The sequence below is a fragment of the Hyperolius riggenbachi genome, chromosome 2 (assembly GCF_040937935.1).
Source record: "Hyperolius riggenbachi isolate aHypRig1 chromosome 2, aHypRig1.pri, whole genome shotgun sequence".
Lineage (NCBI taxonomy): Eukaryota > Metazoa > Chordata > Amphibia > Anura > Hyperoliidae > Hyperolius > Hyperolius riggenbachi.
The window spans coordinates 457,530,947-457,556,578 of NC_090647.1; the positions used below are offsets into that span (position 1 = coordinate 457,530,947).

General features: G+C 44.4%; 1 protein-coding gene across 4 annotated transcripts in view; it reads left to right on the forward strand.

The window, feature by feature from the left end:
* The first annotated feature begins 15,874 nt into the window (after positions 1-15,874).
* SARM1 (sterile alpha and TIR motif containing 1) overlaps positions 15,875-25,632 on the forward strand; it is an 89,764-nt gene continuing 80,006 nt past the window's right edge. For all 4 annotated transcript variants that reach the window (XM_068270094.1, XM_068270092.1, XM_068270093.1 and 1 more), the window contains exons 1-2: positions 15,875-16,035; positions 16,548-17,058. In XM_068270094.1, coding sequence (XP_068126195.1) covers positions 16,604-17,058 — 455 coding nt within the window. In that variant the 5' untranslated portion in view covers positions 15,875-16,035; positions 16,548-16,603. The remainder of the gene's footprint in view (positions 16,036-16,547; positions 17,059-25,632) is intronic.

Consider the following 25,632-nt stretch of genomic DNA (forward strand, 5'->3'; position numbering starts at 1 on the left):
CCGTGAGTATGGGCCGTTGCACGCGCGCGCACCCCGAACTGTCGCCCGTCGCTCATGTCGCCATGCGATTGAAAGTTTCAATCGCATGGCGACAGTCGCCGCCGCACCCCAGCCGCAACTGTCGCTAGTCCGCGTGAGTACGCGGACTAGCGACAGCAACCTCCATTAAAGTATATGGAGCTTCCGGCGGAGGGAGGAGGAACGTTGGCGACAGCTTCCGCCTCGCCGCTGGTCCCTCTTTCGCGTGTGTACGCGGAGGGACCTGGCGAGGAGCTGTCGCCGGCCTGTCGCCCACACGCTCACGTGTGCTGGCGACAGGCAACATTTGCAGCCCGTGAGTACGGGCCATTACTTTCAGCAAGTGGCTCAGCTAATCATGACTCTTCATGGCTGGTTAGAGGCGTTAAGTCGTTAACACAAGAGTTAGTTCTGGAATCTGAAGGATTGTGAAATACTTCTCCTCTCCTGGTGAAGTGGACATAGGCCCAGTGCACACCAAAAACCTCTAGCAGAGTCGCAAAACGCTAGAGGTTTTTGAAGCAGATTTCAGAACGATTCTAGGCATGTTTAGAGACGTTTACTAACCATGGCTAGTGTTTTTCAGAGCTGTTTTCCACTTTCTTATACTTTAACATTGAGGCAGAAACGCCTCAGAAATTTAAAAAATGCTGCAGCCCCTGAGTTTGCGTTTGTGGAAAAAACGACCCGCTCTGGTGTGCACCAGCCCATTCACTTTCATTAGCCAAGCAGTTTTCCCCCTGCAAGCGTTTTAAAAAACGCTTCAGAATCGCTCTGGTGTGCACCAGCCCTTAGACTCTGGATCACAGAAGACCCAGCCCAAGTAGGGCTGGGCCAAGGTAGAGACGAGAGAGGCTCCAGCCTCAGGGCGCACTGTAGGATGGGGCGCACAGCTCACTCAGCTATCATTCCCCTATTGTGTTTGAAGCAAAGAGAAATAAGAAAAGGGGCTACATGGCAGTGACTGCAAGCCAGATAACTACAGATTAAGGTGTGGGGGAGGGTTGGGGGCCTGGGGCGCCTCTTAGTCTAATAGCAATCAGTGTGCGACGGCTGGGGTGGGAGGGATGGGGGGTGCACTTTGGCGTTTCAGCCTTGGGTGCTGGAGGACCTTGTCCCGGCTCTACTTTCTGGTTCAGACCCAGAGCCACGTTTGGGAGACAGCAACCACAACTTGGAGGGGGCTTGGCACTTACTGGAGCTTGCGCTTGGCTTTCCTGCTGTTTCTAAGGCTATTTAGTAGTGGAAGCAGCTGCTAGCTAGGTTATTCAGCTTAATAATAGCTAAGCACAGCTCTATCACTGTTCTGCTGAGGGCTGACTGTCACAGGGCCCCTAGTGGCCGGACCACAAAATGCCTTCCAATTGGTTTCAGCACACAGACCATGCAATCTGTGGTCGCAATCGGTGCGCAGAAACCGCTGGAATTTTGGCAGCAGACCGACTAGAAGGGAGCCTGTGAGTTACTGTAATACAAATTACACACTATTTCAGGGTATAACTGCCACCACCTCTTCTATCATGGGACAGAGGAACCCACTGACTGACTGACTCTAGACCTGCAAATAGAAGACGGTTAAACACATTCTATTTTATCTAGCTATAAACAATAGTAGCGACTCTTCAGAAGTCAGGGTTCAGTTTGTGCAGCTGAATGGCAGGGTAGCTGAATAAATAAATGACGTTAGCGTTCGTTCGTTTATTAACCACTTCTATACCATGCTATTTTGTACTGATCTGTGCTGCGTGGGCTCTCCAGCCCACAGCACAGATCAGGTTGCAGCCAGGCCGATCAGACTTCCCCCCTTTTTTCCCCACTAGGGGGATGTCCTGCTGGGGGGGTCTGATCGCCGCCGGCTGCTTGCGCTTGCGGGGGGGGGGGCTCTTCAAAGCCCCCTCCGCAGCGCTTCCTGGCCTCCTTCCCCTTCCCTCCCTCTCCCTCCCCCTGTGAGCGGCGCAGGACGGATTTCCGTCCTGCGCCTGATGGGATAGGCTTTAGCCTATCAGATGCCGGCGATCCCCGGCCAATCAGAGGCCGGGGATCACCGATCTCCTCTACGGCGCTGCTGCACAGCAGCGCCGTATATATGTAAACACCGGGGAAGATCTTCCCCGTGTGTTTACATTTACCCTGCGAGCCGCCGATCGGCTCGCAGGGTGTTCACGGAGACACCCTCCGTTAACTGACATGGAATGGAATACACTTCAGGATTCAGGGGCGTACAGATACGCACCGAGAATCCGGAAGTGGTTAAATATGTAATATGAATAATTAATATATACAGAAAATCGTTAAAATCAACAATTATAGAGACAAATAATAGCACAGTATAGAAAATAAAAATGAGGGAAAAATACTTATACTTAAAGTTCGTGGAAATATGTCCTTTCTGGGAATCACGTAAAGGTTCTTTGTTTCAGTTCAAGAGCAAAGTTCAGACAAGATGGCCACTAACCACAGGGTCCTCTGGCTAGCAGCAGCATGCTCTCATGAAGATGGGATTTGGAGGACTGAGGTCCGCCTGCTGGCAATGTGCTTTTGATGAAGCTGGTTTGGGGCGTGGCAACGCCTGCCCTCTCTGAATTACCCACCAATGACAGTTCATTCCCTCTGAGAGAGAATTTAGGTTTAAACTTATAAAATGCTGTAACTCATAAACGATACATGTCATGTTTAGGTGGATAGCAAATTCATAATTGTCAGAAAATACCGATTAATATGACATCAGACGTGATTAACGGCAGAGGGTCCTGTTCCTGAGAAGGGTCACACATCAATAACCGGACGGGTTATTGCGATGAATTTTATATCAGCACATTGGGCAGATTTTAACTAATAAGAGTATATGAATTTCATAGCTGTGCTATACACGGTCTCCATGTAGCAGACAGAAACCATACAACACATGCATTCAAATCTGCCCCCATTGGTGCCACACTGGCTAGCTCTTCCATGGCCACCTGGGGAGCTAGCTTCCTGGCTTCCTTTCAGGCAGCCATATGGCTGAAGCAATTGACACCTCTGCTAAGGCCCAGATTCCAGTCACATGCTAATTACAAATCACAGGCACCCTGTACCTTAGGTTACTGAACTATTTTTCTGCTGAGAGAAGGAGAGACCCCAGGCTTGACTACAGGTAGTCCCTGCACCACCAATCTAGATTCTATCGTTAATCGCAATCGGTGCAGAAAATCGATTGCGATCGAATTTTTTCACGGGCGGTTCAAGGACGCCGTCTGCGGCCGTGCAACCGTCCGTGACACTGACTACTATGGCAAGGATCTGCACGTAAAGAGAGCCTTCTCAGGTGTGGTGGTGGTTATTTACTGGCGTGTGAAGAGTCTATGATAAACTTAGGATAGACAAGATGAAGATTTCAGCATTGCAAAGACTGTGTTCTATGTGGTGTAGTGCCACTCTTATAACTTGCCATAAGGAGGCAAAAAATGTGTCTGAGGATGGCTGCACTAAGATGTAACTCAATAGGGTGGACCGTCTTATAAACAGCTGTGCCGAGCGCCAGGGCCGGGCCGAGGCATAGGCTGGAGAGGCTCCAGCCTCAGGGCGCAGTGTAGGAGGGGGCGCACAATTCCTTCAGTTGTCATTCCTAATTGTGTATGAAGCAGAAAGAAATAAGAAAAGGGGATACATAGCAGTGACTGAAAGCCAGATAACTAGATATTAAGGTGTTGGGGAGGTTGTGGACCCTGTGGCCCTCTTAGTTTAATAGCAATCAGTGTGTGACGGCTGGGGTGGGAGGGATGGAGGGGCGCACTTTGGTGTCTCAGCCTTGGGTGCTGGAGGACCTTGTCCCTGCTCTGCCGAGCGCTACCAAGCACCCTGCCAGTGCAGGGGAGCAGCTGACAGGCAGTGAATTCACCACCTTTAGCCTCCTGTGGAAAATTGGCTTTAAATAATCATTTTTGCTATCAGTTAATATAAGTATTAACATAGAACAGTGGCGTAGAGATCACCATAGCAGCCATAGCAGCTGCTATGGGGCCCATAGCCAAGGGAGCCCAGTGGCAATGCCTGGAGATGATAATGGAGTCCTCAGTGAGCTCCCTGAGCCTCAGGTACAGAGTATAGTGAGCACAGCAATGGAGAGAAGTTGTCTATATTGGTGCCTACCTTATGCTTAGAGCCCCTCTGGTTTCCTATACTGAGGGGCTACCCATACTGGAAGGGGGGGAGGGAGGCTACCTAATACTTGTGTTACCTTTGGCTACATTGGAGGGGGGGGGGGCAATTCTAGGGGGCACTTCTGGCTACCTAAAACTGGTGTGTGTGTGTGTGTGTGTGTGTGTGTGTGTGTGTGTGTGTGTGTGTGTGTGTGTGTGTGTGTGTAGGGGGGGGGGAGGGAGCACAGAGGTGCCTTAAAGTTTTTTTGTATGGGTGGCAACCAAAATGTTACTGTGGGGCCCCATGGTTTCCAGCTACGTCGCTGACATGTAGTAATAATAATCTTTTGATCAATGAGAGACTTGTGTCCAGGATTCTCACTGTGCAGCTGCATAGCACAAAAGAGCTCTAATCGTCTCATTAGCAATGCATACATCTCACTAACGACCCATTAGGCATTTCTAAAGAGAACGGGTTAAAATAGCAGAAATTATCTTATATGGAAAAGTTTCCAATCTTGCGCCCTGGAGGAGTTATACAAGGAACATTAACATCAGAGCAAAATCAATGATCACTTCTAAAAGCAGACGAGAGAACAAGTGTTCTGCAAGTGTCATTCATAATAGATATTTGCTGTAATAATAACACACTGAGCTTATCATGTCACATGAACAGTCCCAATACATACGCAGATATGCATGCTGGCCAGCTACCTCTTTCATAAATCATCATTTAAATATTTTATAAAACATCTTTCAGCATGGCTTCTGGTGAAGACAGCATGCCAAGTGAGACTGTAGTTGTTGGCACACAACTGGAGATGGTTAATGTGATGCTAATTTTTCTGTCTTGATGCAAACTTTGTTGTAATATGTATTCAGTTTGGAACTGGGCCTATCAAAAGCAATTGTGTTCCACAGGAAAGGTGATGCTCGTGAGAAGTCCTGGATGCGGCAGTGAGAGGAGGTGACTAAGCTAGAGGACAAGAGGGAAGAGCGAAGGTTCTGGGTGGCATGGTATTTATGTACCTATCAAAATGTTTGGCGACAATATTTTATTTGGAAATAAAGGTGTATTTTTTCAGTTTTGCGTCTATGATCAATTACAAGCACTTATTTGCAAAGATAACAATAATATACCCTCGTGACAAACATATTGTCACTGACATAGATATTCACTTATCTGTTCACTAACGGGCGGCGATGAGAACGAACGTGGGAGTGCGCACAGCGGCGGTGGCGATAGATGAATATCTATGTCCCTGAGACTTCAGATGAAGTCCTGCAGGGCGTATATATACTGCACGATGTGCACTAACTAGTTAATGAGGAAAAACTGGATCCTTTGGGTAATAAGTAGCCAAAAGAGAGGTTGGCAGAGAAAGGCTGCCTCAGTGGAGCAGAAGAAGAGGTTGGTGAGACGGGCAGCAAAGTTTTCTAGGGACTGGAGATGTGCTAGTCTGGTTTTTGGTACACCGCAGGGTAATGTTTTCAGATCTTATCTAATATCCATCCACCATTGCTGCCATTAGTTTTTAATTTTTCGATCCAGTACAAAGCAAAAACAAGGGCATATCACTACTAATCATGGGTCCCTCCAGCAAAACATCAAGCCCCCCCCCCCCCCCCCCCCACACACATACATTCACAACCGCTTTCTCCTCCCACTGGGGAGACCCCACGGCCAGGAGACATACCATCATGAAACCCTCCACCCCTATAAAAGTGTCTGCAGATCCCAGCAGCCCATTGGCTGCTTCAGTAACAGAGTGGCCACTCATTCCCACAACTAATTAGTAAATACCCTCCAGTTGTGTGCACTAAAGCCAACGCTGTAGAGAATAAGACGGGCGCATGGCTGTGGGCACCTGCCTATTTTGGCGGTTGTTCGTGCACGTGTACAGGAGAGTGCGGTGAAGGGAAGAAATCGGGCACTCAAGCCCGCTCTTGCTAGAGCCAGTCCCATAGCTGGAACAAAGAACGGAAATAATTTCTCTACAGCAACAACATAATGTATACAGAAAAGTAGATAAATAACCCCACTGGTGTAAACTAAGTGGTGGTAAATCACCTCAATGTCTAAAGGTAGCCATACATCTAGCAAGGATGGGCGGATTCGACCAAGAGACATCTCTCTCTGATCGAATCTGATTAGAGAGATCTGTCAGCTGCCCATACGCCACAGGCCGATTCCCAATCAATTTCAGCATGAACTCTCTTGGGAATCACCCGCATCTGCCGCTGCCCCCTAGTGTATAAATGTGTGTCCCCCATGTGTGCATTTATACATTACGTGTCGCCCACCACGTGGTGCCCATCTGTCTTCCACTTCCCACTCCTCCATGTGCGCCTCAAAGCACTCCCAAACTTCTGTTTTGGGCACTGTATTAACGATATTTGCATTATTGCCTATGAGGAACCCAAATAGTCTGTTAGCCCAGGCACCCGATATTCTGTGTTATGTGGGTAGTTGGCAATCCACAAAGTGCAAGGACACCAAACCAGTAGCATAATATAAATCAGGGCAAATGTTTCCAGTAGTGAAATTCCAATTTAGGCCGAAGCAGTGATTGTTTGGGGCTGTACTAAGTCTCATTTGCAGTATTGCTTTGTCGGGTTACCCATACAATGAAATTTAGCTAAAATTGGGCTTTAATGTATGCCTATGTTAGTGCATGTTACAAGCCATTTGCCACCCAAGAGTCATTAGATGTCTTTGTTGTCTTTTTTTTCATCTTCTTTAATAATGAATGCTATAATAATGGTTATTACTATAAGATGCCAAACTCTGATGACAGCAGCATTGATCACAGTGTTTAGCTGCTTGGAATAATGGTACCCACAGGAGATTGGTGATTGGCAGGGAACCTGGGAATGACCACAAATGTAATACATCTCTCAGAACAGATAGCAAGGAACTCTTCTAAGTTCACACTTGCAGATAATTAAAAAGAAACCTGATCTGAAAGGAATTAGATAAGCCATTGCTGATTCCTATCTGAGAATGCTACCGCTCTGACTGTCGTTCTGATCCTCTGACTTTACATAGTTACATAGTTACATAGTTATTTTGGTTGAAAAAAGACATACGTCCATTGAGTTCAACCAGTACAAAGTACAACTCCAGCCCGTCCCCCACATACCCCTGTTGATCCAGAGGAAGGCGAAAAAACCCTTACAAGGCAGGGTCCAATTAGCCCCGAAAGGGAAAAATTCCTGAATCACTGACCAAGAGAGAATATATATATCACGTGGTCGGGCTATGCCCTGGCTCCACAAGCTGCGTGCTTGTATCTGCACACTTGACGTGTGCGTTTGCTGTACGATGCTCCAGCCCCACCACATTGCTCCACAAAAATCAGCAATCATATTACTCTGCGGCACCATGCAGTGACAGGGTCATATGCATAGATGTACTCCCTACTAAGCAGGAAGTACATCACTGGTATTCCCGTCGGACTGCCCATGCATGACGCACTGCGATCCCATCATGCACACTTGCTGCTCCGCTGTAATGGATAGCGAAGATACCGCCGCATCGGTAAGTGACAGGGCGGCTATCTCCGCGTCTCAGCCAGTGGCCTTCGCCGCGCAGTTACATGCTGGAGTTTTGCCTGGTCCTTCAGTTGCACATAGACTGAGGGTTACGCGCGCGCGCGCCAGGCGACAGGACCTTTATGCGAGTAGAAGGGGAGTCAGCTGATCGGCCGGTCAGCTGACTCCAGCGGTGCTCCGGATTGGCTGAGTGACTGGGGCGGCGCTGTGGAGCGCTTTCAGTATATATAGGACCTGCCTGTCAGTTGCTCCGCATCTGCTGTTGCGAATGCTACGTGTTAGCACTCAGACCTTAGTCAGATCCCAAAGTGTGCTAGAACCAGCAGGAGCTGGGGATCCACACTTAGTCAGACTTTGTTGATAGCTTAAAGTACTAATTGAATTGTATTATTTGTTATGACCTTCTGCTTGCCTTGACTACTCTTCTGCTTACTGATTCTGTGCCTTAGCTTAGCCTATCTGATCCTGTTGCCGACTCTGCCTGAATACTACTCTGATTCAGTCTTCTGTCTTTGTACCGTATCTGTCCGCCTGTTGCCGAATCTGCTTGTCTGACTATCCTGTCCTCACCAGTGAACCTAGTCACTGGTGAGGGATTCTCTGTTTAGGAATCACCTGCTCCTCAGGTGATTGATAACTGCAGTACAGTCTGAATCACCTGCTCCTCAGGTGACCAGTAGCTGCAGTACCACCTTTACCTCCTGTTTCTCAGGAGATCAGTAGCTGCAGTACAGTCTGAATCACCTGCTCCTCAGGTGATCAGCAGCTGCAGTACAGTCTTAATCACCTGCTCCTAAGGGGACTAGTTACTATTGTACTTTCCTCATCACCTGCTCCTCAGGTGATCTCCTGCTGCAGTGCAGTCTGAATCACCCGCTCCTCGGGTGTTCAGTACAGTGCCTTATTGTATACCATCCACTCCTCGGGTGAACTGATCATTATCTTGTATACATCTCCAGCTTGCTCGCATTGAAGCAGTCATTTCTGCAAAAGGATTCCCGACCAAGTATTGAGTGCATAACTGAACATAATTATTTGAAGGTTGACTTTTTTTTGTTTTAAAAACACTTTTCTTTTATTGGTCGGATGAAATATGCTAATTTTTTGAGATAGGAAATTTGGGTTTTTATGAGCTGTATGCCCAAATCATCAATATTAAAACAATAAAAGGCTTGAATTACTTCAGTTGTGTGTATTTGAATCTAAAATATATGAAAGTCTAACGTTTATCAGTACATTACAGAAAAGAATTAACTTTATCACAATATGCTAATTTTTTGAGAAGATCCTGTATATGGTAAAATACATGAGGGTGCTTCGTCTCTGGTTCACCCGTAGTGTCATTAACATTGCTATGTAAATTAATACAGTAGCAGCCGCGAGTGGAGTATCGCGGTAGCGATACTTCACAAAAGCAGGACCACCCACAATTAATGTTACCCGCATTGCTTCGCAAATTGCAATGTGCGTAACTAAGGAAGGCACAGTCCTTACATGGCAGCACGCACTGCTATGTAAGGTGTGCATAGAGAGCACTACGGGTCATTAAGCCGCGCTGCTTTAGCAAGGCAGCCAATAACGACCGTGTCAAGGCAGTCAATAACCGTCTCTTATGAGAATCTAGCATGTGTAGAGGGGCCCCCCATGCCTCGGCCAACGATAACTTCTGCGGATCTCTTGCATTGCTGTTGGTCCTCCCCACCTGCATAGCAACAGAACACATCACTAGCCACAGGCCAGCAACACATCCCAGCCTTGGACTTGCATTGTCACGTGAGGAATCAAATTCTCCCATATTTTAACAAAACTCTGATTATTCATTTTTTTTATGGCAAATGAAAAGCCTCATCACCCGGACGAGTTATTACAGGTCCCAACCCTGCAGTGACTATGATAGAGGTCATTCCATTTATGTGAAGTGAGTATATCCCTCAGCCCTGCTCAGTTTCATATATATACGGGATCGTTAAAGTGACACTGACGTGAAAAAAAACGTATGATATAATGAATTGTATGTATAGTATGGATAATTAATAGAAGTCTAGTAGCAATGAAAAGAGTATCATATTTTTATTTTCAATTATATAGCTTTATTTTTATAACATTGCATCATTCTCATATATTTGCAGTTTACAAACTGCACTCTGTATTTTAAACTTTGAAACAGAGCAGAGCTAATGACCCTTTGAACTTTCCTGCAGTAAAACCTTAAAGAGAACCCGAGGTGAGGTTCTCACAACAAAATCCCCCTACAGAGGCTGGCTCTGCCTATCGAGCCCAGCCTCTGTTGCTAATCAGATCCCCTCTAAATCCCCCCTGCGCTCAGCCAGACCCCATAAATCTCAGCCGCGCTGCCGACACGCAGCGTGTCAGCAGAGGCTGTGTTTACCTTCCGAACGTCAGTCTCCGCTCTCCCCGCCTCCTGTATCACTCCGGTCCTCGCCCACGTCTCTTCCCGCCACGCTGATTGGAGGGAAGGGACGCGGGCGGGGACCGGAGCTCTGCAGGAGGCGGGGGGAGCGCCGAGACTGACGTTCGGAAGGTAAACACAGCCGCACAGCGCGGCTGTGATTTATGGGGTCTGGCTGAGTGCAGGGGGGATTTAGGGGGGATCTGATTAGCAACAGAGGCTGGGCTCGATAGGCAGAGCCAGTCTCTGTAGGGGGATTTTGTTGTGAGAACCCCGCCTCGGGTTCTCTTTAAGCAAACAAGAAACCGTGGGAGACAGGTTGAGATAAGTGCTTCAGAAAACAGCACTGTAGCCAACCAAGCTTGATCGGAGAGCTCAGAGCAGATAACAACTGAAGTTTCTTAACTCCCCCTGTACTGGAAACAATATGAGACTCATATCTGTGTTACTAATGTTCCGTTTCTTAGCTGTATTACACATACAAATCATTATCTCATAGGTTTATTATCAGTTCAGATTCCCATCTTAAATGAGTATGCGTACACAAATAGTTATGGAAGGGCAACCATAAATAAGTGAAACACATTTGTATGCATTCACCATACCACCATGCATGTCTCTGCTTCTGTACATGTTTCCAGTGAGTGCCTGATACAAGGGCACGCACTATTCCACTAGGGATACTGAAGCACTTAATGGGCTGAGCCTAGCCAGGAATGATAGCATCAGCAGGTATTGATCCGGCATTTGACACGACAGACTCATGTAGTTGTGCTACACAGATAACATATCGGTGTGTACAGTACACACTCAATGAGCAGAAGATATAGACCATTCACACTTTATTAGGTGTTTCCACCTTGTAAATACTCAAAACCTTTGTCTGATTTGAATGCCTCTGTTTATGATGGTAAGATTTATTATAATGCAGACAAGCTTCAAAGGAATATGATGATGATGCACCAAAACCACTTCCTGAACAGTCTTTTGATTGCATTTACACTATATAAAGAACTGTATTACTATAGGAGGTATATTCTTTAGAAAACCTGATAAAATACCTCATGAATGCATATAAAGTATTTTATGTGAAAGAGCTGTAACAAATTGCTTTTTAAACTACAACAACCAGAGGGCTGAATATGGTCTGTTCCATTTTTTAACAAGTCCTCCAACAAACCCACTCTGCATAGAGTCCCCTCACAGTTTCCTCAGACATGCATCACAGGTGTGAAAGCAACTTCAAGTGGACCTAAATTCTCGCACAGGACAGAAGGAAAACATAACGAAATGCAGCCTGTATGTATTTAGAGAGTGTGGACTGTCTAATTACCCCTCATCTGTGTCTAAGCACAAGCTGTAATCTGATCCCTCAGCTGTGTCAGCTGACAGCCACGGCAGAGAAGCTAATTGGTAAACACAGGATGTTAACAAGATGTCTGCTTCCATGGAAGTAGATACACTGCAGATTTATTGCAGGATTTGTATCAGCTGTAACAAAGAAATGTTTCTTTTTAGAGGTTATTGTTCTGCTGCGTATCTTTTAGAGAAGAGAGGAAGTTCTGAGTTCACGTCCGCTTTAAAACTGTATCAGATTAGATACCCAAAGATAGACCAGACCACAGAGTTGGTTGAAACTGCTGGAGACAGACCAGATCCCATTGTCAGAGTTAAGCTCCGTAGACATGCCAGATGAAGCCTGGCCAAGGTGGTCAATAATGAGTGACCACCTCTGCCGAGAATCCAGCGTGTGTACAGCAGCCCCCGACCCTTTTGGCAAGTTATTTGTCCTGGTGGATTGCTTTGGCTGAGCTATGGCTGAGAGCAGGGATGAGCAGAAACTACGCCAGTGCGAATTTACGCATCGTAGTTCGCATCTACGCATCGTAGTTCTTAGGCGAAGTTTCAAACCTACGCTTACGAATTTACGCGTAGCTAATTACCGCTACGCGTAGCTTACGCCCACTATGCGTAGTTAACATGTGTATTGCGTAGTGAACTACGAATGCGTTACTCGCGTCTAATTTTCCGCATGCGATTGTATGCATACACATTTACGCATTGGAAAGGGGAATGTACGCATAGAAGGGTTCTCAGTATATGCATTTCTAAAGAAATTAATGCGTACAAATTTCTGCATACGGGCATAAGTATCCGCATACACTACGCTTTGCACTACGCGTAATTGTGTATTTTAACGCGTATTCTATGAAATGCATACGAAGCGAATATTTGTTTTTGAAGCCGTAGTTTGGTGAAGCGTAATTGCGTAAAACTACGCGTATTTCCAGCGTAGCGAAGTTGGCTGACTACGACCATCCCTGGCTGAGAGCATTATTCTCCCCACACACCCTGAGCTCCTGCATGATGTCACTACTGCCTCTCTCTGACAGCCCTGTGGCCCCAACCCTACACACATCAACAATACACATAGCTAGCCTGCAGGCTAGCGATGAGTCTTTCGGCCTCAGCCCTGCAACATTACTCAAGAGATCGGGTATCGATCGTCGCTGGGCGACGTTGATCTTGGTTGGGGACGGGCCTTTAGTACACAGGAAGTACACGTAATATTCATTTCCAGTCCACTGAAGGATCAGATCTAATAATCATATGTTATGAGAATCAAAAGTGTGTCCTTCTGCAGATCAATCGGAAACAACTGATAAATTATTGTATTATCAGCTGCTGAGCTAGAGCTGCCTGTAAATATGGACTGATTGTGCACATTTCCTGCTGTGTGCGGGTCAAACAATCAATCAATGTAATGTGAGGGGAAAAGGACACTGTTTTGACTTATCTGAACAAAGGTCAAACAGAAGAGCCATAATACATCTGTACATGGATTTGTCCTTCCTGTCTTATAAGAACAATCGCTTGCCTAAAAGGTTGCCCATGTGTACTAGATCTTACACCTGGGATAAACAGGCAAATCTCCATCCAACTTATTAGGCAATTGATGGTCCTGGAATTCTTGAAACATACCCTCAAGACACACCTTTTCAGACTAGCTTTAATTTGCTATAACTCACTGCCTCATCTGCTAACCACTTTGGGGTCAATTCATAAAAGGCTGTGCAGTGAAAAAATCTTGTCTGGAGAATACCGCATTCTGTATTTTAGACTTTTGTGTGCTAATTCATAAAAATCTTTACAGCTGCAATAGAAGTGCAGGGATTTACCGACCTAAACTGACAGTAACATGAGAAGCTGCCTGAGTTGTTACATTTCTCTGTGCAGAGACAGCATCACAATAAAAGAGGCATCCCAACTCCCCATTAGATGTGCATGTTTTGCTGTACAGTTTGTTATACTGCCTCTGCTTGCCCTGAATCTGTCTATTAGTCTTTCTTATCAATCTGTTTAATTGACACAGCTTAAAAGAACTTCAAGAAACTTTACATATGCCATGCTTCCAGCGCATACACCTCTCAAAAGCAGGAACCCAAGAGGTTAAACACACAGCCTAAGATACTCCAGGAAAGCCTTGTGTGTTCCACTCTCGCTGCTGCTGCCTGGGGGGAGAAGTCTCCATTAACATCACACAGTCCCAAGCTCTTATCACCACTTCAAAGCAGGCGGTATTATTCGTGCCATTACTGCCTGCTCTAATCTTTATGAATTGGCATTTACTGACATGTGTTGAGGTAATTACAGCACAAGTAATTTACCACACTGCTCAGGAATTTCAGCTTTTCATGCAGTAACTGCTTTTCTGAATTGACATTTTGCTGAGTGCTTGGTAAAGTCAGCTGTTTTCTGCATTACCACCTGCGGTAATGCTTTATGAATCGACCCCTTTGTCTACTCCCCCAGTGTCTCAACCCCACTACCCTCTAGATTGTATGCTTGCAAGGGCAGGGGCTTCCCCCCTTTTGTTTCCTGTTTCTGTGCAATTTATCAAATGAACATCTATCACAGGGGTCAGGAACCTTTTTGGCTGAGAGAGCCACAAACGCCACATATTTATATAATGTAATTCCGTGAGAGCCATACAATGGGCTCGATTCACTAAAGGGTGCTAAGTGTTAACACGACAGTAAAAAGCCGCTTTGCACGTGCATACTACTTAGCAAAAAGCCTTTACACGTGATAACTGAGTTATCATGCTTTAGTGAATCAAGCCCATGTTAATGTAACCACCATTCATAATTACATTAACATACTCTATTTTACTGTGCAGGCGAAGCTCCATTGATTTCAAGGCTTTGCATGTGCAAACTAGGGTGCTAAGTAGTTTGCACGTGCTAACTAGGGTGCTAAGTAGTTTGCATGAACTAACTACTTGGCACCCTAGTTTGCACGTGCAAAGCTTTTAGGCATGATAACTGAGTTATCACGCTTTTGTGAATCAAGCCCCATATGTTTCAAACTAAGACAATATAGCTCACGCCCCTGTTGCCATGGTGATGGGTGTACAGTTGATCCGCCAGGCAGTGGAAGTGTCAGACATGTCTTCAGCTTCTCTTGGGTTTCAGCAACATCAGTAATTTCCCCAAGAGCCAGACAACAGAAATACTGACTAACAGTTTGTACAATTAGCTAGCTGACTTGGGGGTTGATTCACTTTGTAGGACGAGATCCCCGCACTTTGGCCCAATAAGCTGCCTGTCAAGTGACAGGCAGCCTATTGGGCCAATCAAAGTGCGGAGATCTCATTCTACAAAGTCACTGAGCCTGACAGAGTCCAGAGTGGGACAATTGGAGCGTCTGTTTGTTTTGGGGTAGTGCAAGTAAGTAGTGCATGCTACAGCAGTAGCATGCACTACTTTGAACATTTTACTTGCGCTGCCACACTAAGCTGCGCTGCTTGAGCAGTGTAGCTTAGTGAATCAACCCCTACTGATTTGTCTGTAAGCCAGATGCAGCCATCAAAAGGGCCACATCTGGCTCCCGAGCCATAGGTTCCCTACCCCTGATCTATCAGTATTGGTGATGTTATTCAAACTATACATCAACTGTATTGGTACTTCTGTTATTGGTTGTCCTTCAGGTCACTATTAAGAAGTTCTCAATTTGAATAGGTAAGGAATCCTATGCCATGGACAGGTTATTATAAACCAAAGCAGGTCATTTGGGCACTCATCCAGCTGCGCGCATCCTTGATCATGATCCTGTTGCCAGGAGCGTTCTGTGCATGCACAGTCGTTCTGTGCATGCGCAGTAGAGATTCATACTGTGCATGCACAGACCATTCCCGCCCACAGGAATGTGATCAGGAGGCGCGCGGACCAGGGCTGCTCATCAAAACGAAAGTACTTTTTTATTATTATTCAATTTAAGTTAACTTTAAGGACAACTGAAGAGAGAAGACTGTGGAGGCTGCCATATTTATTTCCTTTTAAACAATGCCAGGAGGGTATAACCATAGTAATATATTCGAAAGCGAGAATACTATCTAGGTGCAATTAACAATAGTATTCAGTTATATAACAAACTGAGTCCATTGTTATCCAATTATCCCTCAATGTACAATTATCTTGTCTGCATTATAGACATGACCCGATATCAGGACACACTGAACTACTGACGTCTTTGCTGCATTAGCTCAGCTAACTGCACTATATCTAGCTGACACTTGAGCCTTTAACAAGCCCCATGAGCAAGTCCTCGAGATTTCTCTTTGTTCTATCCAGACAAGCACACCATTGCACATAACAAGCAGGGATGTGCCATTGTCTGCAGCGTGCGTCTTCAGCTACTTCCGCCCAAAGCACAGAACGCGCTGATTGGGCAAGATAGCAATATAACTACGCCTACCGAGGCTGCTGCTGCTGTGGCTGAAAAAAGCAGCCAAGGATGTTGTCGCCAGGGCGATGAAATCTGACTGTTGCCAAGGGGCTGGGCGAAGGAGTGACGTCACCCTGCGGCTGTCCTTCTGAGGGAGATGCTGGGATTCTGGGAAGTCAGACAACAGAAGAAGAGAGATAAAAGGTAGATGGGGCAAGGGAGACTCTAATAATGCTAATAAAGCTAGATGGGTATATTAGCAGGTTTGATTAGCAGGCTGCATGTTATAAGCGTGACTTGTACAATTGAAACTGCTCTAGTAGTGGTGGATGCAAGAACACTAGAGTATGTCTGGAAACAAGTTGAGCCTCTTGTTGTTTTCAGGTTTGGGCATTTTGCATTGTAGCAGCTGTTCCTGCTACCTGATAAACTTACATATTTTCTTGCTTGCATAGCTTTAGCATATCTTATCATTGTTATATTTCATTGACTTTTTCTCTGGCAGTAGTCACATATAGCTTGCAATGAGTCATGACACAGCAACACCATATGGTTTTATAGAGATTCTTCACTGTGATTCATTGCCTTGTCTTTTGTATTAGTTTATTGCATTGAGCTTCGCTTAGGATATACATTGCCGAGCTTATAGTTAATGCCTGTTCTTGCTTTGTTATATTAACTGATAATGACTAGTCTGTATCTGTGTTTTGATGTAGGTTGGATATAGTATTAAAGACAGTTCTGTGACTTCCGCAATGCTTTAGGAGGATCCATGGTCCTCACTCTCCTTTTCTCAGCCTACAAACTCTGCAGGTACATCAGTATGTTTAACAACGAGCGCCTTGCCGTGCCTGGATATGTAAACAATATGTGCTGGTGGAACACCACAGGAGGGACAAGCAGGAGCCAGGACGTGTCTCCAGGAGTTCCTGTCGATGTACAGATGGCTTTGGACAGGGTCCTGCCTGATCTGCATGTGGCTATTTCCAGGCTGAAGCAAGCCATGTGTGAAAAGAGCATTTGTGACACCATCTCCGAGATTTTCCAAATGGTGGAAGAGGCATGGGTGATGCCAGCTGTGGGACGAGAGGTTGCCCAGGGGCTGTGTGAAACAATCAGACTGGAGGGTGCCCTAGACCTGCTCCTGGGTTTTCTCCAGTCAACAGAGAAGGAGGTGAAGTACCAGGCCTGTCAGCTGGTGGAACAAATCCTGGTGGCTGAAAACAGGTAATTATGTCTTATTACTCATTCTAAATATCACATCACATAGAGGATCACCACCATCTAAGTGACTCCTAAAGAGCTGTACAGCTTCATTACTTTTAAAATTGACCTATAACAAGATTTGATGTTGAGATATTTCCAGGTTGATTCTCATTCTGCAGTGAGCAATGGCAGAGCCTGTGTAGATGATAACAGATGTGAGAGTACCAGTATATTATTCAGAAAGCAAATGTTCTTCTTATCTGTGGGCTTTCTGTTACATTATATTACATTAGAACTTATTTTTCTTAGATGTGTGAGGAAACTTTTCCCAGTCCCTCTTTCTGTTATCAAGTTGTCACTGACAGATTGGTAGCATTGGTTATGCAGTTCTGCCTGATTGGCCCACAGTGCTGAACCGCCCTCCCTCTTACAACGATAAATGCATTGGCGTATCTAGAGGGGTGCAGGCATGGCTCATACCATGGGCACTACAGCACCATGGGCACCATGCCTGCCCTTGTGCTGCGCTGCCATGTCTGCCCCTGTGCCTCCCAGTCATTCAGACCAGATTAATACTGTTCTCTGTGAAACATGGCTACCTAATTTATGTTTTTAGGGTGCTCTTGGCTTTTTAATTACTTTATCTTGACGCACCTGGCTACTTAATTATTATTTTTTTGGAGGTGTGTGACTACTTCATTATTGTATATGGATGCTTGTGACTACTTAATATTTTTATTGGTGGGCATGTGACTACTTGGTTAATTATATGAAGGCATGGGCATGCTTCTTAATTATTTTATTTGGAAGCATTTGATTCACAAAGCCGTGACAACGCTTATCACATTCACACTTTTTTCGTTTCGTTTTTGCGTGCGCTATAACACGTGTAACATTTTTCGCGCACAAATGCGAATTTGCTCACAAAATCGCGCTCCCGTTTTCACGCTAAAGCACACATTTTCACGTTAAACCGGATGCAATTTTGTGCGCAAATTCGCTTTTGCACGCGAAAAATGTTACGTGCGTTATAGGGCTAGCACGATCGTGATAACAATTATTACGGCTTTGTGATTCAAGCCCTATGTATTTAATTGTGAGGCACATGGCTACATAATTCTAATATCTAGGGGACCATGGCTTCTCAGTTTATGTATTTTGGGTAACCCAGCTGCTTAATTGTGGTATCTAGGGACAGCACAATTGTCTTACAACAGTAGTGTGGCCTACAGATACAGTAAAAGTTAAACTGCCTATCCTACAGTATTGAATTTTGATCTCTCATTGCTTATATTAATTTGTCTTCCTGGGGCCCTGTATGGTCTTAATCTGTATCCAATGCCAAAACGAATTAACTGTAAGGGTGCGTGGAAAGATTAGTGTTAGGGGTGGAGAGGTGGAAGGTTAATGTTAGGAACAATAATGTTAAGCAATACCAGTTGCCTGGCTATCCTGCTGATCCTTTGCCTTTAATACTTTTAGTCATAGACCCTGAACCAGCATGCAGCAGATCAGGTGTTTCTGGTATTATTGTCAGATCTGACAAGATTAGCTGCATGCTTGTTTCTGGTGTTATTCAGACACTTCTGCAGCCAAATAGACCAGCAGGGGTGCCAGGCAACTTGCATTGTTTAAATATGGCAGCCTCTATATCACTCTCACTTCAGTTGCCCTTTAAAGTTATGGGGGGTTGAACCTATCTCGGTTTAGATTTAACTGTATAGTGAAATCAGGCTAAAAGGCTGGCATAACCCTCTCGCTGGGCCTTATAGAATCATTTGATTTACAGAGCTGGATAGACAAAATTGCATAATGTTTCCCAGGTGAGACATTCCTAATAACCATTTTTTTCAGCTCTGTGATTAGCTTTTTGGCTAAAGTTCAACTTTAAAGAGGAACTGCAGTGAAAATAACGTAATAAATAAAGTGCTTAAGTTTTACAATTTTTTTGATTCAGTCAGTGTTTCCCCGATGTAAAATCTTTCCTCTCCCTGATTTACATTCTGAAATGTATCACATGGCGACATCTTTACTGCTGGCAGGTGATGCCACTGGAAGGAAATGCTGCTTTTTTGGCAGTTGGAAACAGCTGTTATTTCCCACAATGCAACAAGGCTCCCACAATGTGAGGTCAGTACCTAGGTGCTGACATCACACTGTGGGAGGGGTTTCACCACAATATCAACCATACAGAGCCCCCTGATGATCTGTTTTAGAAAAGGTAAAGATTTCTTGTGGGAAAGGCGATACCAGCTACTGATTGGGATGAAGTTCAATCCTTGGTTACAATTACTCTTTAATTGCAAAGGCAATGGAATACCTCTAAAGGATGCAAGAAGCCTGAGCCTGTGGCCTTTCTCTCTGTTACTGGGAATATTATTATTATTTTTCAAGCTACATATACAGTATATCCTACTAATAGTACCTAACAAACATGCTTTCTGTACTGTGGAACTGATGCTCTGTACTGAACTTATGAGATAATAAATTGTATGTGTAGTATTGATGATAAATAGAACATTTGTAGTATAGAAAAGAGTCTCATATTTTTAGTTTTATAACTTTATTTGTAAGACTGAATCAGACTGTCACTGCTGTTGTTTAGAATCCACACTCTGCTTTGTTTGATTGAAAAAGATAAAGAACTTATGATCCTTTTAACTTTTCTACAGTAAACCTACATTACAATCTTCTCACTGTTTCTTAGTTGTTTTGGCTTCTATTCACTGTTCAGGAAACCAGACTGAATTCGACAGTCTGTTGACAAGCTCTTTTGCATAGATAGAATATCACGTTTTTTTTTAAACTCTTGCTATACTGGAAAACAGAAAGGGACTTTTGATCATTTCTTAGTAGTGATAGTACTTATATGTGTTTATATTTATCTCATCATTTCACTTGTCACTTCAGGTATATAAATTCAATCCTTTTACTCTAATCCTAATTCCTGTGTAGTATGTTTATTACTAGCATAATATTGCATAAAAAATGTGTTATGTCCCAACTATAAATCTAATATGGGATGGCTGTGTTGCTGTCTCATGTCTCATGTAATAACAATGTGTGTTTCATATAGCTTTTAGGGTACACCTAGAAAACAGTGTAACTGATGTCATATGAATAATGAAAGATTCATTGTTTAACCTTCATGTAAAATTTGAGTGATACATCTGAAATAATTCCTGAAGCCTTTAAACATTTATTATAGATATTGCTGGGTTTAGATTTAACCCGGATGACTGCTTGGTCTAATGATATGATAGTTTGATGTCTGAATGTATCTCTGGTTTAGTAACCCTAAGTCAGAACACTTATAAAAATGTAGTTTTGAACATTGTTCGATGATCGATACAGTTGTGAATAGGTCTACTTCTTCATGATGACCCATCTGGTATTCTTTTGAGCATAGCTTACCATTTGAAATCAGGTTTAGCAGTACCGGGACTTACCCTGCTGCTGCTGTTCAGACTACCTACGCTGCAATTAATGTCATCTCTACAAGTGCACATGGTTTTCTCTGTTTGAGATCTGTACTATTTGCAATAAATAAATAAAGTTGCTGGCTGAGTCCTTTAGTTCCATGCTGCCAGGATAGCTTCTCTAGTACAGAGCAGATCACTTTAGCCAGTTAACTTTTTCCTTCTTCTGAGAGAAATAAACTCTTTGTGGCTAGCTCTGCAGCTCAGCAATCTCTTCATCTTCCTGCTCATCCTCCCCTTTCCTGGTACATGTGTCTTAAACATTTAACCCTTACTACTCCTTCCCTAGTGTTATTATAAAACAGGTGTACCTCTCATCACCATGCCCTGACTGTAATAATAATTTTAACCCTGGTCTTTGATTTAACCCTTTTATAGGACCACTGTGTAGAGTATGGAAATGGTTAAATGCTTTTTGCACATGACAGCAAGGACAGGAAGACAAGACTCTACTGAGCTGCAGTGCTGGTCACAAAGAGGTAATCTGTTAACCAGAACTCAGGCATCCAGCAGTCACAACTAACCAGCATGCCTGGGGAGGAGAAAGAGGACTGTTTTATTCAGCAAAAATGACTTACAAAACCTATGTGCACTGTCTTCTACACTTCCTGTAGTTCCCAGCTGCTTTCCTACGTTCATGTACGGCTCCCAGCATATCACCTGACCAGCATTGAGTCACTTGCACCCTTCAGGAGCATTAGGACGCAGGAAAGCAGCTGGGAGCTGAAGGAAGTGTAGAAGACGGTGCCCAGAGGTTTTGTAAGTCATTTTTGCTGAGCACCGCTCTGCACGGGGAAGGTTAGAGTTATTTTAGGGCCAGTTGTTTGACTTTTCAAACAACCGTCAAGAACACATATCTGGCATCAAGCAATCCTCACACTACTTCCACTCATCATCTGTACCACACTACCTCCACTCATCACCTGTACCACACTTCTTCCACTCATCACTTGTACCACACTACTTCCACTTGTCACCTGTACTCGTCACACTACTTCCACTCGTCACCTGTACCACACTACTTCCACTCGTTATCTGTATCACACTACTGCTTCTAATCACCTCTACCACACTACTTCCACTCGTCACTTGTACCACACTTCTTCTACTCATCACCTCTGCCACACTACTGCTTCTAATCACCTCTACCACACTACTTTTACTCATCACTTGTACCACACTTCTTCCACTCATCACCTCTGCCACACTACTGCTTCTAATCACCTCTACCACACTACTTCTACTTGTCACCTGTACTACACTACTTCCACTTGTCACCTGTACCACACTACTTCTACTCATCACGTTTACCACACTACTTCTACTCGTCACCTGTACCACATTATTTCCACTCGTCACCTCTACCACACTACTTCCACTCATCACCTCTGCTACACTACTGCTTCTAATCACCTCTACCACACTACTTCTACTTGTCACCTGTACCACATTACTTCCACTCATCATCTGTACCACAGTACTTCCACTCATCAACTGTAACACACAACATTCAGTAATCACCTGTATCACACTTCTTCCACTCATCATATGTACCACACTTCTTCCACTCATCAACTGTACCACACTATTTCCACTCATCATTGTACCACACTACTTCTACTCATAATATGTACCACACTACTGCCACTCATCACCTGTACCACACTACTTCCACTCATCATCTGTACCACACTACGTGCACTCATTACCTCTGCCACACTACTTACTCTAATCACCTGTACCACACTACTTCCTCTAATCATCTGCACCACACTACTTCCACTCATCACCTCTGCCACACTACTTCCACTAATCACCTCTTCCACACTACTTCCTCTAATCACCTGCACCACACTACTTCCACTCATCACATCTGCCACACTACTTCCACTCATCACCTCTGCCACACTACTTCCTCTAATCACCTGTTCCACACTACTTCCACTCATCACATCTGCCACACTACTTCCTCTAATCACCTCTGCCACACTACTTCCTCTAATCACCTCTGCCACACTACTTCCTTTAATTACCTCCACCATACTACTTCCTCTAATCACCTCTGCCACACTACTTCCTCTAATCACCTCTACCACACTAATTCCTCTAATCACCTCTACTACACTACTTCCACTCATCACCTTCACCACACTACTTCCACTCATCACCTCTACCACACTACTTCCTCCAATCACCTGTACCACACTACTTTCACTTATCACCTCTAACAAACTACTTCCAGTCATCATTATGCAAGAGAACAGAGGCGCCAAAAGGATAAAAGGAAGCTAAATGAGCTTAAGAACCAAATTCTTGGTAAATAGAGGAGGTAGTGGTGGACTTACCTCCTCCAAGTAGACACACAACAACTGTAGTAAAGTCAGTCAATATATTTTATTTATGAACTCCAAATTTGCAACGCGTTTCGCAGGTTTGATACCGCGTCATCAGGCAATAACAAAGGAGCAATAGCATATGTGGTCAGTAGAGGAGCCAGGCAACTCAGAGGTGCCTGGCTCTTTTACTGACCATCCTGGGTGGAGGGTTGAACCCCCTTTTTCTCATCTACAGAGAGTGACTTCTTATTCCTGAGTGGGGTCAGGAAAATCTCCCCACCTGCCTTTACAGTGGTTGCCTAATGGTAACCCTGGTTTGTGAGTATTAATATTTACTCTATCTAGTAACCATTTACCAGTACATATTACACTATTGGGGCTCTTGGTGTTCCTTGTTTTTACTTCCAGTCATCACCTGTATCGCATTACTTCCACTCATCACCTGTACCACACTATTTCCACTCATCATATGTACCACACTACTTCTACTCATAATATGTACCACACTACTGCCACTCATCACCTGTGCCACACGACTTCCACTCATCATCTGTACCACACTACGTGCACTCATTACCTCTGCCACACTACTTACTCTAATCACCTGTACCACACTACTTCCTCTAATCATCTGCACCACACTACTTCCATTCATCACCTCTGCCACACTACTTCCACTAATCACCTCTTTCACACTACTTCCTCTAATCACCTGCACCACACTATTTCCACTCATCACCTCTGCCACACTACTTCCTCTAATCACCTGCACCACACTACTTCCACTCATCACATCTGCCACACTACTTCCACTCATCACCTCTGCCACACTACTTCTACTCATCACCTGTACCACACTACTTCCACTCATCACCTGTACCACACTACTTCCACTCATCACCTGTACCACGCTACTTCCACTCATCACCTGTACCACACTATTTCCACTCATCATATGTACCACACTACTTCTACTCATAATATGTACCACACTACTGCCACTCATCACCTGTACCACACGACTTCCACTCATCATCTGTACCACACTACGTGCACTCATTACCTCTGCCACACTACTTACTCTAATCACCTGTACCACACTACTTCCTCTAATCATCTGCACCACACTACTTCCACTCATCACCTCTTACCACACTACTTCCACTAATCACCTCTGCCACACTACTTCCTCTAATCACCTGCACCACACTATTTCTACTCATCACCTCTGCCACACTACTTCCACTCATCACCTCTGCCACACTACTTCTACTCATCACCTGTACCACACTACTTCCACTCATCACCTGTACCACACTACTTCCACTCATCACCTGTACCACACTACTTCTACTCATCACCTGTTCCACACTACTTCCACTCATCACCTGTTCCACACTACTTCTACTCATCACCTGTACCACACTACTTCCACTCATCACCTGTACCACACTACTTCCACTCATCACCTGTACCACACTACTTCCACTCATCACCTGTTCCACACTATTTTCACTGATAATCGGTACTGCACTGCTGCTATCTATTACCTGTATCACTCTGCATCCACGCATCCAAGTTTGATCACCGCAAGATGTTATGGTATATGTAATTTTGCCTTCTTAAAACAGAAGGTATTTGCGATAATTCAGCTGCTAGTGAGCAACTGTGGTTTCTAAGATAAATGACTCCAGAATATGCGAATGATCTCTTTTTGTCCTGTAAAGCAAGGCTGCACATCCAGAACTGCTGGTGTACAGCAAGCCTATATCTTATACATTTTACAGCGCCACACCAATCCAACATACATACAGCCTGTTTCCGACTTATTGGTCCTCATCAATGCATGGTATAGATTGATTTGTTTGATCCTGGTAAAGCTGGTATCCCAGAAAAACTATTTAGGTTGAAGGTCTTTGTGTGTTGTGTGTGGCAGCAAATGTAAGCAGCTGTATTGGCTCATTTATGGGAGTGTTTACTTATCTGAATCTGAGCCCAGTTTGTTCCCGGCTATTTCACTGCTACACAAACTAGAAATGGAAGCACATAGCATCTCAACACTTTAATGTTCTAAAAACCATTTCATTGTGATCCAGAAGTCATATTACTGCCCACAACAGCATTTCAGAGATCAGAGTATTACACTTGTGTGATTTCAATCCACTGGAACAGTAGTTAATGCAAACCGTTAGTGCTTTATAGGCTTCTTCAGTTTTCCGTGTATGATTGCTAGGATTGCTTTATATTTACTACGGAATTGTTCTTAATTATACTATAACACAACTGATACGCTATTATGGTTTATATGCACCATTTCCTTTTAAAGCAAATACCTGTACTGTATGTTACAGCAAAACTCTAATGGAACTATGTTAAATCTATTTTGATTGCCTACCAGGCGGTATTGTGGTATTTCAAAAAAGTATTAGGCCTCTTGCATGCTTACGCACTACGTAGCATTGTGGTACGCTTCTCTGCCGCATCCTCACCGCAAGGGCTGTGCAAGTCTATGAAGACTTGCACAGTTTGCGGGATTGGGACACGTTACGCCGGAAGTATCAAAAACGCTGCAATCCCAACGCAAAGTCTGCAGCGTGTTACCGCATGGTCCATGCTTACCGTATGTGTACTACGCATACAAATCATTGTATCATAAGTTTATTTTCACTTCAGATTCCCTTTGCGTGAAAATTCCTCAGTACGAGTCACTGATAAATAATGCAGACCAATAAGTGTTTTTCTCTGTTCTCATGTATTGCAATGCCAAGCTACAAATAGTT